The sequence below is a fragment of the Glycine max genome, chromosome 20, assembly GCF_000004515.6.
Source record: "Glycine max cultivar Williams 82 chromosome 20, Glycine_max_v4.0, whole genome shotgun sequence".
NCBI classification, from domain to species: domain Eukaryota; kingdom Viridiplantae; phylum Streptophyta; class Magnoliopsida; order Fabales; family Fabaceae; genus Glycine; species Glycine max.
In genome coordinates, this window is record NC_038256.2 from 39,692,831 (window position 1) to 39,706,358 (window position 13,528).

The following is a 13,528-nucleotide window of genomic DNA, read 5'->3' on the forward strand; positions in this document are numbered from 1 at the left end:
ATTAATTGAAGTCATAAATATTTTATGAATTCAGTTAAAAAAAAAATCATAACAGGTAGGACGAATTCTAGTTCAAAGGGTGTCCCCTTTTATATAATTATTTAAAACCCACCCCTAGAAAAATTGACAAAAAAAGAAGCCCCTGTAAGAAAAAGCCGCACTGGGGAAGAGTATAGCCCTCTCCCCACACTGCCACTCACTGGGTTTCCTTTGCTATCTAACTTTGTGAGTTGTAAGACATTGACATTAGAAGTGGCATCACCTTGGAAGATTAGATATGATCCTTTTGTTCTGGACCAAATTGTTGAAGGTGAAAGAGACTGACTGTGCTGACTTCTAACATCAACAAAATGGATACAAAGGTGAGTAGAGGAATTAGGAAACTGAGTTTTTTGATAGCCATGGTATGATACGATGTTGAATTGATTGAGTGACACGTTGGGTTCTTGATGCAAAGTCCATGTAAAACCTTTTCCTATTTATTGTAATCTAAGGATGGAAAATTGTGATTGGGCCACCCTCTCTTCACACAATTGAAATAAAGAATAGTGAATTATGTGGTGGGCACGTACATGGTCCTTCTGGCAAGTACATCATTATAGTTTTTATACGCAAGACTTTCCTGCACATTTTATTTTAAATTCTATAGAAACAAGTTTATTGTCCGGAAAGTCATACATAATTAGTTTTCTGCAAAAAAATTCTACAACAAATATATATAGTAATTTTTGTTCCAACGGTCTTGCTGTGGAAAATTGAGATTTTTTGGGAAATTTTCTTCAGATTTTCATGGTAAACAGTGCTATAGATTTTACATCCACGGCTGATTTTCTTTGGATTTTAAATCTGCAGAAGATTTTGCTGGTAAATACTTATGGTATCGATGTTAAATCTTGTCCGGAAAATGGGTTTTGTGGCTAGAAGAAGATTTGCATGGCAGATAGGCATATAGCTTCGGTGTTGTACTTCAAACCGTACAAGTTAGGTTCTATTTCAGTCTATGCAAACCGTACAAGTATTTATAGTAATGGTCCGTTTCCTCGTGCAAAACACTATTAGAGTGTGCCAGAACTGTGCAACTGACTTGGTCTAGTTAGATATATTGATTTTGATTGGTTTGTGTTGTGTTTTAAGTTTATAGAGCCAATATTTTTTGCAGCCAACAACCAATTTGGTTATTAATTGTAAGGACTCAAATACCATAGCTGGAGCGTAATTGAGGACCATTCTTTTCCCATACAATGAAAGTTTTTTATATAATATGTGTAGTACATTATATTATATATTCATTTAATTCAAAATTATATTATAATCATGAAAGTGTATAATGTGTACGTAGTACATTATATTACTTGTTAATTGATGATCGCTAAGTTTTATTTATATAACTATATATTTACCGAAAGATCAGTGAAATAGATTTATATGTTGATAGAGACTTTAATTTAAGGAATGGGGCCATTAAAATAATTGTTTGAAATATAATCGAGAAAGTAGCTTTACAAGTTTCCCTAGACTTTGAGGAAGCATCCCCATCCAACTTATTGTTAGATAGACGTAGATGCGACGACATTGATAATTTTCCTAGATAGAATTGAATTGAACCATAGAAAAATTTGATTTGAAATCAATGTATTTTAGTTTTTCCAGTTGTCCTAACAAAATTGGCAAGCCATCGCCAATTCATTAATTATTGCTTAAAATACAGTTCCTCTAGATTATATATCTTGCATCCAAATGCTTTTCCTCGAAACTTTTTTCCTGATAAATATAAGGTTTTTAGATGATAGATATATATTTTTTATTTATAAATGATGAATTGAAGTTAGTTTATTTAATTGAAGATTCAACTGCATGAACAAGGCTCTTCAGCTTAGCAAACCATGATGGAATTTACCTAAAACCATTATCTGAGTCGTAGAGGGATTTAATGTGGCTTTGAATGAAAGTTCACAAAATTAATTTTAAATTAAATTAATTTTAATTAAAATTCAACGTTTAATAGGGAATAAACTTTTTTATGCTCGGGAATCATAAATCTTAAGAATTATAATTTCTAAGAATCAATAAAATATTTTTGGTTGATCATAAATATTTTTGGTAGTATTTAGATAAGTTTTCCAAAAATCTAAAAATTGTTAATTATTTATTAAAGTAATTAATCTAATAAGAATATAATATTTTTACTATATTAAAAAAAATTAACTTGAAAAATTAAGATTCCCACCTCTTTCTATGAAATTTTTTTGGTGGGAAACTCGGAAAAAAGACATTACTAGGAAGCCTTTTTTCTTTGGAATGTTATTTTTAAAATTGATACTAAATATAAAAAACAAAGATTTCTAATTTAGCATTCCCATTAAACTAAAAATTTCTTTCCTATCAAATGTCCCATTATTTTGAAACTAAAAATTGTGTTGAAGTTTACTAATATCTTGCTTTTATAATATATAATACAATTTTTTTATCTAGCACAAAAATCATTTTAATTTAGAATCAATTTTTTTAACATGGAATTAAATATATGAAAATTAATTTGAAATCACATTAATTAATATTTTAACATGATATTAGAGAACTTAATGTGAACCTAAATACACATTGAATTGAAGTCATGCTTCATAAATGCCTTAGGACTTGGACCATTGAGCATATTCATTGAAAGATAGAGATTCATAAGGTGTAAGTTGCCAAACTCTAATGAACTCAAGAATGAAACTATGGAAAGTTTGTATCATTGTTGAACTGACACTAAAAAAAATTGACTTCTAGTGACGGATAAAATTTGTTACTGAAAGTTAATGATCGATAGATAAATTTGTAGTTGCAATTAACATTGGATACTTAGAGTGTCGAAATTTTGTGAGATTTTGTAATGATGATTATTAGATTGTTAGTATAAATTTTTATCTATAATTGCACTTGTCTATCATTATAGGTGATATCTACAGTTTGCAACGGGTGTAGATAAGAGACACTAACTTGTACTTACAACTTTGTCAAAAAAAAAAAAAAAAAGCTTATGCTTACAACTTCAAATTATAGGTACAAATCACATATTGATTAGTAGAAAAAAGTATTTTTACCTATATTTACCACTCATTAAATATTGTTAAATTAAATAATTATATTTTCTTGATAATAATAATAATAATAAATTTATAGAAATTATTTTTAATTAATAATAATATATTATTAATATTAAAAAATATTTGCAAATAAAATATTTTTTTAAGTTCAAACAGGATCAAAATATATTGCTTTCTTCATTGAATTGCATTAATGGGTATATAGTTGATTCCCAACCTTGATTAATCCCAATTACTAGTCAAAATACATGTCCTAACTAACTACAAGTATTTATCTAAAAATTACTGTAACAAAAGGTTGAAAAAAGAATCTATTATTGTGTTAGCTGGCAAAAACTGATAAAATCAAATAATTAAAATCTTAATAGGATCAATGCCAACTTGCAATGTTTCTTAGGATTTCAGGAATGCTTCAATTCAAGATGACTTTTGATTGAAGGTAGTTAATAAAAAAAAGTCTTAATCAAACTAAAAATTACTGCAATAAAAGGTTGAAAAAAAACCCTATTGTTTTCCTACTTTTAATTAAAGGCACATGGCACATTTGCCTATAGCAATTTGAAGAAAAATGACACAAACAAAAATATAGGTGACGAAAAAGTAAAAGAAAGGGAGGGAGGGAGGGAAATTCAGGTTATATATGGAAAACATGTGTATAAGTCTCTTTGTTTGTGAGATTAAAAAATTAAAGCAACAACTTTCATCACACAATTTTTTTTAGAAGATAAAATGAAATTCATGAATCATCAATCAATATTAATACTATAAGCAAATAGAAGGACTATAAATGGCAACTTTTTACACATGACATCTTCTAAACAAACAGCAAAAAAATTTACAATTTGCATTTTAACTAATAAAGGAATTAATGAAGACAACCAACACAGTAAAAAAAAAAAAAGGTTGGCTGAAACAATTCATTAGGGATGCAATATGATGGAACGAAAAGCCCAATTGATGAGAGCCTAATAAAACAAGTCCAACAACTGAGAAACGACAACAAAGAGTGTTTGGTTTGAGAAAATATTTTCTGAAAATAATTTTTAATTTTTAGAAAATATTTGTTTTGAATTTTGTTGCACAATACCAAATTAAATTGTACAAATTAAGTTCAAAACTTGTAAAAAAATTATAATGAATTTTGTTGTGTATAAATTATTGAAGTTTAAATATAAGCATTATATGACATATTTGATTTGGACTTTTTATGTGTATTTTGAATGTTAAAAGCATCTGAAGTTATGTTTTATTTTTAGTTTGGTTTAGTTACATGTTTTTTCTCAAGTTTCAATTAATTGTGCCAGTATAAGGTCCTCCTCTCAACTTTACTCTCATTTGCAATTAAGTTCCTGCGTAAATCTTCCGTAGGCTTTTAACAAATACAGAAGTTCTTATTCTTTCTCTGAACTTTATATAAATCCTATTGTTTAAATTGCATTGTAATGCGACTCTTATTTTGTTCCTGATATTGTTGGATATTGTACTCTTAATAACATAATATTCATATTCATTACTTATAAAAGTGAAATAACAGACACGTACGTACATAATTAAGCAGTAGTGGACTAGGTAGTACGTACTCTAGTCTCCTTATTTGTCCTTAATTATTGGCACACAACACAACACAACATAGCATAGCTAGATGAGATTTATTAAGATGGAAAGTGAATGACCAGAATCATCCGATACTGTTGTTGAAGGCTAAAGACCATGAGTGAATGGTATTTGTTTGTTTCTGCTGTCCAGTTGAAGCAGATAATCCAACCCTAACCCATTCAGGAAGCACTTTGTTGAGCTCAATATCATGGGAGAGTGTCACAGTTTGAGTGCCAGGATAGAAAGCAGCAACAGTGAGTCTCTTAGAGGCAGAGTTATAGCTGATATGTACAGTGGCTATTTTGCCATTTTGCCACTCCCACCTAGCAGTTGCCTTGGAGACAATAGAGTTGACATCGATACCAATGTGTCTATAATCTGGATCCCCCTTATCACGATTAGGGTAGGTGTCAAACTCGACAGCAACAACATTGTCTGATGGGAAGAGTCCAAGGTTGCTCCCACCAGAGTTTGGAGGGATTTTAGTGTCAAATGGTGCAATGAAGAAGGCAAGGCCATCACCTGGAGTAGTAGAGTCTGATGAGATGGAAAAGGTGAAGTCGGTTTCAAAGCTTGCGACCACTGTAGAGCTTTCCCAAAGGTGCACTGGAGAAGAGTATAACACTCTCCCCACACTGCCACCCACTGGTTTTCCTCCACCGTCTAACTTTGTGAGTTCTATGCCCCTGGAAGAAGACGTGGCATCACCTTGGAAGACCAGATTCTTTTGGTCATCACCAAACTTGTGAAAGCGGCAAGACACTGCATTCGTTGTGTTCCACAAACCCATGCTTATAATTGATGATATATTTTGAATTGATGCAAACTCCATGCAAAACCTTCCCCTATTTATAGCTAGTAAATTAATTAATTAGGGCTTGCTGATGCAATACCTTCCCGTACGTATTAATTCTAAATTAAGGATGCCCATTGTCACACCAAACTGAAATAAAGGAAAGTTAATTATGCCAACTATATATACATCGTTACGGTTTTTTTTATTCGTATAACTTACATAATTTTTATCAATGATTTGTTTTTTACTTACAGAGAGCTCAGCCATAATAATTTTATCACCAATTAGTTAACAATGTTTATAAATCATATTACAGCTACTAATATAATGTTCTTCTTCTTTTTTTTTACTGCAGAGCTAATATAATCTATTCCAAGTTTACCGATTGTAATATTGCTACTATACTTTTTTATATTCAAGGTTTTAAAAGATGATTTGAGCTGGTATTGAATTAATTGTGGTACTGTACAGCGTTAAGTTTCTAGATGCAACCCGGATAGGATAGATAAATTATATGGGTACGAAGTCCGGCCTTCACCATTACCTTTTCTTTTTCTTTTTCTTTGTATCTTACATTATTTGTACAGAGGTTAGCGATTCTTTTATTTTAATAATGTTTATAAATTATATCGGAACTAATTATTTAAGTCATTATTAAACGGTATAAAAAAATATCTAGTGCATGCAAGAACCACGTTTTCTTCCAAAAAAATAACTTCACTCAAGCAAAAAGAATATAAGATACATATGCCTATTTAGGCTTCTTAAAAAACATGTAAAAGTAATAATTTTTTAAGTTATGTGATGTTTTTCCTATTCAATTTATTTCTACAAATAATTATAAAAAAAAGACTTAATATAACTTTTATTTTTAAGAATGCAAAGAAATAATTGTATGTTGTATTTAGTTTTAGAAACAATATAATTATTGGTCACATTGCAACTTTTTGTTGAGAAAAGTCGTATTGCAACTTGAGAAAGGTGTTTAAAACACTAATTATATTTAACATTTACACGTTATACCTTTCAATTTCCCCCGTTTAAAAAAATATTAGTTAAAGAATTTAAAGTAAAAATATTTTTATTAGATTGTATAAAATTGTATGGTCTATAATATTATTTTTGTTGTCGATCATATAATTTTTATAAGAGATATTTTTTTAATTTCTAACTAATGATATCCTAACACTGATTAAAAAAATCCTTATTTTCTCTTTTAAATACAGCCATAAGTTAATGCTATGGTTGGGATAGTACGTTCTGCTAGGCACGTTCACAATGAGGTGGTTCGAGACATTTACTAGTATTTATTATCATGTGGGGACGAATGCTGCGTCAGTCCTTCACCAATAGATCCAAATAAGTTAATATTTAGTTTAATTCCAATTAAACATGAATTTTTTTTTCTTCAATTTATTAGTTTGATTCATATGAATAAAAAGTTAATTTTTTTTTAATTCTATATATTTTAAAATTTAAATTTATTAATAAATTTTAGATAAAATAATTATTTAACTTTTTAAAAAATATAAAATTATATTTATTCTATTAGTTTTGTAAGAACATAAGGTATGATAAATAAAAAAATAATTGTAACCAAAGTAATGTATAAAAAAACATAATTACTTGTATTCGAATTTTTTATTTCAGTTTTTATTTGTAGTTTTAACTTAAAAATAGTTTTTAAGTAAAAAAATAAAACTAAAATAAACCAAACATATGATCAGTACCGCAATATACTATCCACAAGATAATTTATCCTATAATTTACTGTGATTACTTATTATTTTTTAATTAAAAAACTAATTTCTGTCTTCTCTCATGACTCTCACATGATGTTATCAACATTATAAGATTTTTTTTCCCTTCTAACCCGTGCACTTCTTCTCCCCACCATCATTCATCATATCACCCGTTATCGCCATCTTTATTTTCACTCACTTAAAATTAAGATATTAACCTTTCGAAAAAAGAATACCACAATCTTATCTTTTGTCACAAAGTCACACAAATTTATATTCGATTAACTTTCATACAAGATACAAGGGGGCAAGCATGCGCCCGCCCCCTCCTTTCCATTTCTGTCCAAACCCTCTCCTTCCCCAAAAAAGAAAAAAGAAAAAATGTAAAATAAAATATTACAGTCTATTGGATTCTTAATGAGAACTTATTAGGTCAAGAGGAAAGAATACAATGCATGAGAGAAAGGGACTGTGCATTAATGCTTAGAGAGGGTGACACAAATCGAGAACAGAAATTAGGCCAATTATGTGTCACTATTTGACAACGTTGTCATAAAAGAGAGAGGGGTCATCAGGTAACTTTCATTCTCTCACTTTCTCACGTTTTCTTCTCCCCTCATTCTGTTTTATCTCACTGAGGTACTTTGACCGCTGGTGAGGTTCATGTGGATTGGACTTCGATGTATAGTTTGTTATTGCATTTTGTTCTGGTTATTTGTCCATTCCTCATCGTCTTCCTCATGACATTTTCGTTTTCTTTAGCTCTGCCGCTGCGCCACCATCGAGTCACGATGCTGTCATCATTGGCCTCGCGTCGCTAGGCCCTGCATCGGTGGTGCCATAGATATATATAGAGTCACAATGAAATGCAGTTGTACCTTTATAAGCCAAAGAATGTAATGTATACAATAATAAAGTTCTTATGCATGACATAGTATGTTTTCCAATTATCATATTAAACTACAGGTTTAAGATGTAGGTCAGTTAACAAAAAGAACAAAAACCAACAACAAAATTAAATAAATAAACAAAAATATAAAACAAATGAAATCCGTAGCGCTGCCAAGGCTGTCGACTGGCTGTAAGGGAAAAGGGTGAAATCTGAATAATCAAATGGAGAAATGCTGTCAACACATTCTTTAAAATATTTTTTTTATTGGTTGAAATTTCTTAAAAATTACAGAAGATAATAGATCTTATATTATATTTAATGGCTTTCTCATAATTTTGTTATTTTTAATAAATTTTAACTAATATATGTGTTGCAAAATATATTCCTAACATTTTTCTAATGGGATGATATTATTAAAATGCCCGTGCTTTGGTGATATATCAAAGCTCATCTCACTAGGATCCTTGCAACTCAACCTGAATGCCATCAGGTTCCCTCTTGAAATTTGTCCTTGGAGCTGGCATACACCATCATCTTTCTCTCCTTTGATGTATCAGGAGTCCTAAATATGAGAAACAAAGAAGTAAAGATAAATATACGATACCAAAGGTAAACTAAACTGTGTACCTGAGGTAGTAACTGTAGATAAAGATAATCATGTTCTAACTTCACTAACATGTGAGAATAAATAGTGTTTATAACACACGTACAGCAATAAAAAAAATCTATTTTTGGTTTAAGATATATTATTACAAAAATCAAATGAATACATACCTAGATATAAATCATTAGAGTAGAAAGTTCTTTAATATTTTGAACACTTTCACATTTATAAAATTTAATTCTTTTTTTTATTTTTTGAACAACTTTCATATGAACAACTTACCTAAATATAATAATAGAATATTATTCTTATTTTATGAATAACTTTCACATTTATAAAATAATATTCTTTAATTATATTAATTATATTTTTAGTGCTAATAAATAATATAATAATATTTTACTAAAATATTTATTTTATTAATACCCAACTGCTTACATAACATCACAGCCATGCTTTCTGATTCAACTTATGCTTCAACTTATAAAATCAGCATTCCCTTTGAAGCAGCAGGTTCCACAAACAACTTTGTTTTTACTGTGTTGTTGTTTACAAAAGGCCCTGAATTACATCATAAGAGTTGGATGTATGTTATTGATCTTTCAAGTAACAGTTTGTCTGGAACAGTGCCTTTAGAGATATTTATGTTGACCAGATTACAATCCATGAATTTGTCGCTTAACCAATTAGTTAGGACAATACCAAAAGAAATTGGAAACTTGAAACAGTTGGAGTCCATTGATCACTCAAGCAATAACCTGTGGGGAGAAATTCCTCAATCCATGCCGGGCTTGTCTTTTCTTAGTGCCTTGAACCTGTCTTTCAACAATTTTATGGGCAAAATCCCATCAGGGACTCAAATTCAGGGATTTACAAATCTTAGCTATATAGGTAATCATCAACTTTGTGGACCTCTTACAAAGATATGCTCAAAAGATGAAAACTCCCACAACACAAAGCCGATTGTAGAAGATGAAGAAGATGATGATACATCTGCATTTTGTTCATTGTTCTATATGGACCTCGGAATCGGATTTGCTGTGGGGTTTTGGGGAGTTTTGGGTGCCATTCTCTTCAACAGGAAATGCAGGCTTGCTTAGTTTAGATTTCTTCACCGACTTTATGACATGGTGATCTAAATATAAGAAAATGCAAGTGCGGTGAGCAATGGAAATTTTTTCTCTATGCTTTTACCTCAATCTGTTTTAACTCATTACTTACCCTTTCATTCTCTATGTATGTAATTTGCAGGTCCTTGACGTTCGTCCTTCCACTAGCTATCTCATTCAAAGGTTTACAAGAGCTTCAACAATGCATGCATTATCCACCAGGGCGATAATCAAAATTGACTAGTAATTTTGTGTTCTTATTCATTAAGTTACTTAGTCTGTTGCAAATAGTCATGTTTCCCCTGTTGAATCTGTGCTTTGTAGTAAAATTGTATTGCTAATTTACTCTGGGATACGAAAAATATATATATTAAGATGCTTTTACACTAAATCTTGTTTCAGCATAAAAACTAAAGCTTAAGTACGAATATTCATTATTTTCCATCAGCTACCATTTTAACTCTTCCTTTTTATTTATAATGCTCAACATGATAATAAGTTTAACTTTAACATTCAGGAAACATAAGTTACTCATTGGATGTTTAAAACTATTATTCATCAAATTACACAATAATCAATTGTGTCTCTGAACAGTTACCCTTTGCAAATTTAAAGGGGAAAAGGTGTGGGGGGAAGTAACACACAAGGTCATAATATATAGACTCGCAATGAAATGCAGTTGTACTTTTATAAGCCAAAGAATGTAATGTATACAATAATGAAGTTGTTATGCATGGCAGTATGTTTTCCTCAGTATCATATTAAACTACTGGTTTAAGATGTAGGCAAGTTGACAAAAAGAACAAAAAACAACAACAAAATTAGATAAATAAACAAAAAAATAAAATAAATGAGAAATCAGCAGTGTGCTTCCAAGGCTGGCTGTAGGGGAAAAGGGTGAAATCTGAATAATTGGATGACATTATTATAATGCCCGTGCTTTTATGATATCAAAGCTCATCTCACTAGGATCCGTTGCTTGCAACTCAACCTGAATGCCATCAAGTTCCCTCTTGAATTTGTCCTTCGAGCTGGCATACACCATCTTCTCTCTCACCTTTGATGTATCAGGAGCCCTGAATATGAGAAACAATAAAGTAAAAGATAAATATATGATACCAAAGTCAGTATGGAAACATTTGTTTTCCTTTCTTATATGGCAGTGTCATGCAATACATGATATGAAAGATAAAATGTGTGCCTGAGGTAGTAACCGTAGATGAATATAACCATATTTTAACTTCACTAACATTCATTTATAGACTAAGCATCCTATACTGCAATATGTTAATAGCATTTCTGCCATTCTTCATATATCTAAGTGCATTTCTGGATTAGTTTATTGTAAGAATAAGTTTCTTTTAGAGAACTTCAAAAAGGAAAAACTCCAAACATGAAAAAACTATGACTTTACTATGTATGCGGGCAAGAACTGAGGGATATCAAATTACCATGCAATGAAGAAAATCTTGCTTTTCTGACAGTTTTCATTTGTGGTGAAATCAAAATCAAAGACAGCATAGCGGCACTCATTGGCAGGCAGAGATGCACTAAAGTCGTCATAGGTTTCTTCGGGGCTTCCAAGCTTCTCCACTACCACTTCATAGTTCTCAATCTTAAACACAATGAAACGGTAGTTCCTCTTTGCCTTTAGCTCCAGGAACTTTAATTTACACTCATCAATAACAGCCATTCCAGATGCCGCGTTGGCCTAAAATAGGTTTTTGGAAAATGAGAGAAATAGATTAGTACGAGTTCATATGCAAATTTGATGATAATAACTAGACTTCAAGTCTTTTGAGTATGGAGGATGAATTCTATGCCTAGGAATAAGTTGTTTGCCTAGAATCTGTCACCTTAGGCTTATTTTAATAGACTCTTTCAATAACTGATGGGAAATAGGGTGCCCTATAACTCAACTAAGTGATTAATGGGGAATAATTGAGCCACTTTTATTATAAATATGAACCCAACTGAACCACCTAGGTCCACTCTCTGAAGTTGGTAGGCTTACTCAATCAGGACGATCCACAACTCTCCAAGCGCCAAGTCAAAAAGACGAAGGTGATCTCTCATATCTCAGTTGAGGAAAGCTTGGCTAGGATGGTCCAAACTAGTTGAATTTCCCCCCAAAGTTTAAAAAGTTCTGAAGTGTAATATACAAAATTCTTGGTATGCCTAAATTTTCAAGTTCTACACCAATTAATCCAATGAATCGATGTACTTTCCAAAATTTTATAGAAATGAAGCCCCAGAATCAGAAAGATCGCTAAGCAGATTTAGCAATTTTCATAATTAAAGAAGATGCAATGCAAATTGCAACCAATGGAGTTATAATAAGCAATGTCAAATATCTACTCTAACACTGCTCCATGAAGAATAAAAAATTGTTCGATGTGATTTGCGTATTGCTCTACGTAACCTGCCATTTTCATATTCAATATGTTGCCCTGTACATCTTATTACATCAAGAGGCATAGTAAGAGTGCATAATTTGAGAGAACGTACCATGTTGTCGCGGTTGATAGAGAAAGCCTATGGAGAAATGAGAAAGAAACAGAGAAATGAGGGAGACAGAGGAAGAGATCCTTATTTTGGGGGGAGGCAAATGGCAATGAAAGCTTGGAGACAAAAACGGAGGGGAAGAGAATTTTGAGGAAGGAAACAAAGGTTGAAATCTCTCAAAATTTAATGGGTGATAATATCCACGAAGGAAGAACGTTACCGTGTTATACCGATGCATTGCATGTGCACGTGCATGTTTCACTAGTTAATTCTAGCCAAGGAGAAATACCATGGTGTATGGTGTGCACTTTAATCTGGTAATAGTAATAATTAGAACCAGGTTTATGTAGTATATACAGATTTTCGTTCATTTTATACTAGCTTATGATTTAAGAAAATATTTTCCAATATATTTTTTAAACTACTAATACTTGTATTTTGTTAAAGTAAAACAGTATTGAAACAACTTTTTTTTATTGAAATTTTCACATTTTGCCAAAAAAAATAATCTAAATGTTATAAAACGTTTAAAAAATTTAAATTGAAAAACATAGTTTTCTTTAAAAAAGAAAGAAAGAAAGAAAAGGGCGTGTTGGAATCAACTTTTATTTTTATTTTATCATATAAAATGAAAATCAAATTTATTTTTCTCAGTTAACAAATCATATAAGAGAAAATTTAAGCATATAAAGATAATAAACTTATATATTTTTCTAATACCATGATATTAAAAAAAACTGTTATAGTTATAGGAATAATCTAAAGTTATTGGAAAATGAAAATAAAAAGTGCTAATTACAAGATCTAGATTGTATGCCAGTCATCAAGTTTTTAATTACTCCCTGCCTGTATTGATACTTTGTTGATTCATGAAATAACATAGGATAAAATATGTTTTGGGTTATTGTAAAATTTAAAATACATTAATTTTATTTTTATAAATTTTTTCATATTAATTTGATCTTTTTAAAAATAAAACATATTTTTATTAGTTTTTAATGATATTTCTACTAGACAGTTTTTTAACATGACAGAGGGATTTAATTATTTTATCTCTCTATCTTTTCTAACACACTTAAAAGATACCAAAACATACTAAAATCCACTATTACTTCATCTTCTTCCCTAATCTTGATAGCAAGTCCAAGAAAATCATCTAAGTAACAAAAAATTATAATTTTTTGAAGTGTTTAAC

General features: G+C 30.5%; 2 protein-coding genes and 1 long non-coding RNA gene across 3 annotated transcripts; 1 reads left to right on the forward strand and 2 right to left on the reverse strand.

Annotated features, from left to right (window-relative positions):
- Positions 1 to 4,570: 4,570 nt before the first annotated feature.
- On the reverse strand, positions 4,571 to 5,508 carry LOC100305701 (putative lectin). Its single transcript, NM_001248569.2, has one exon. The coding sequence runs from the start codon at positions 5,473 to 5,475 to the stop codon at positions 4,768 to 4,770; it is 708 nt and encodes a 235-aa protein (NP_001235498.2). The 5' UTR covers positions 5,476 to 5,508; the 3' UTR covers positions 4,571 to 4,767.
- Positions 5,509 to 9,325: 3,817 nt separating this feature from the next.
- LOC121174302 (uncharacterized) lies at positions 9,326 to 10,219 on the forward strand. The gene is made up of 2 exons (XR_005890295.1): positions 9,326 to 9,879; positions 9,971 to 10,219. It is a non-coding gene; the product is annotated as an uncharacterized lncRNA (long non-coding RNA).
- Positions 10,220 to 10,402: 183 nt separating this feature from the next.
- On the reverse strand, positions 10,403 to 11,560 carry LOC121174301 (actin-depolymerizing factor 7). Its single transcript, XM_041013337.1, has 2 exons — positions 11,280 to 11,560; positions 10,403 to 10,904 (listed from the first exon to the last, which is right to left on the reverse strand). The coding sequence occupies exons 1-2, from the start codon at positions 11,519 to 11,521 to the stop codon at positions 10,754 to 10,756; spliced, it is 393 nt and encodes a 130-aa protein (XP_040869271.1). The 5' UTR covers positions 11,522 to 11,560; the 3' UTR covers positions 10,403 to 10,753.
- Between the last annotated feature and the right edge of the window lie 1,968 nt (positions 11,561 to 13,528).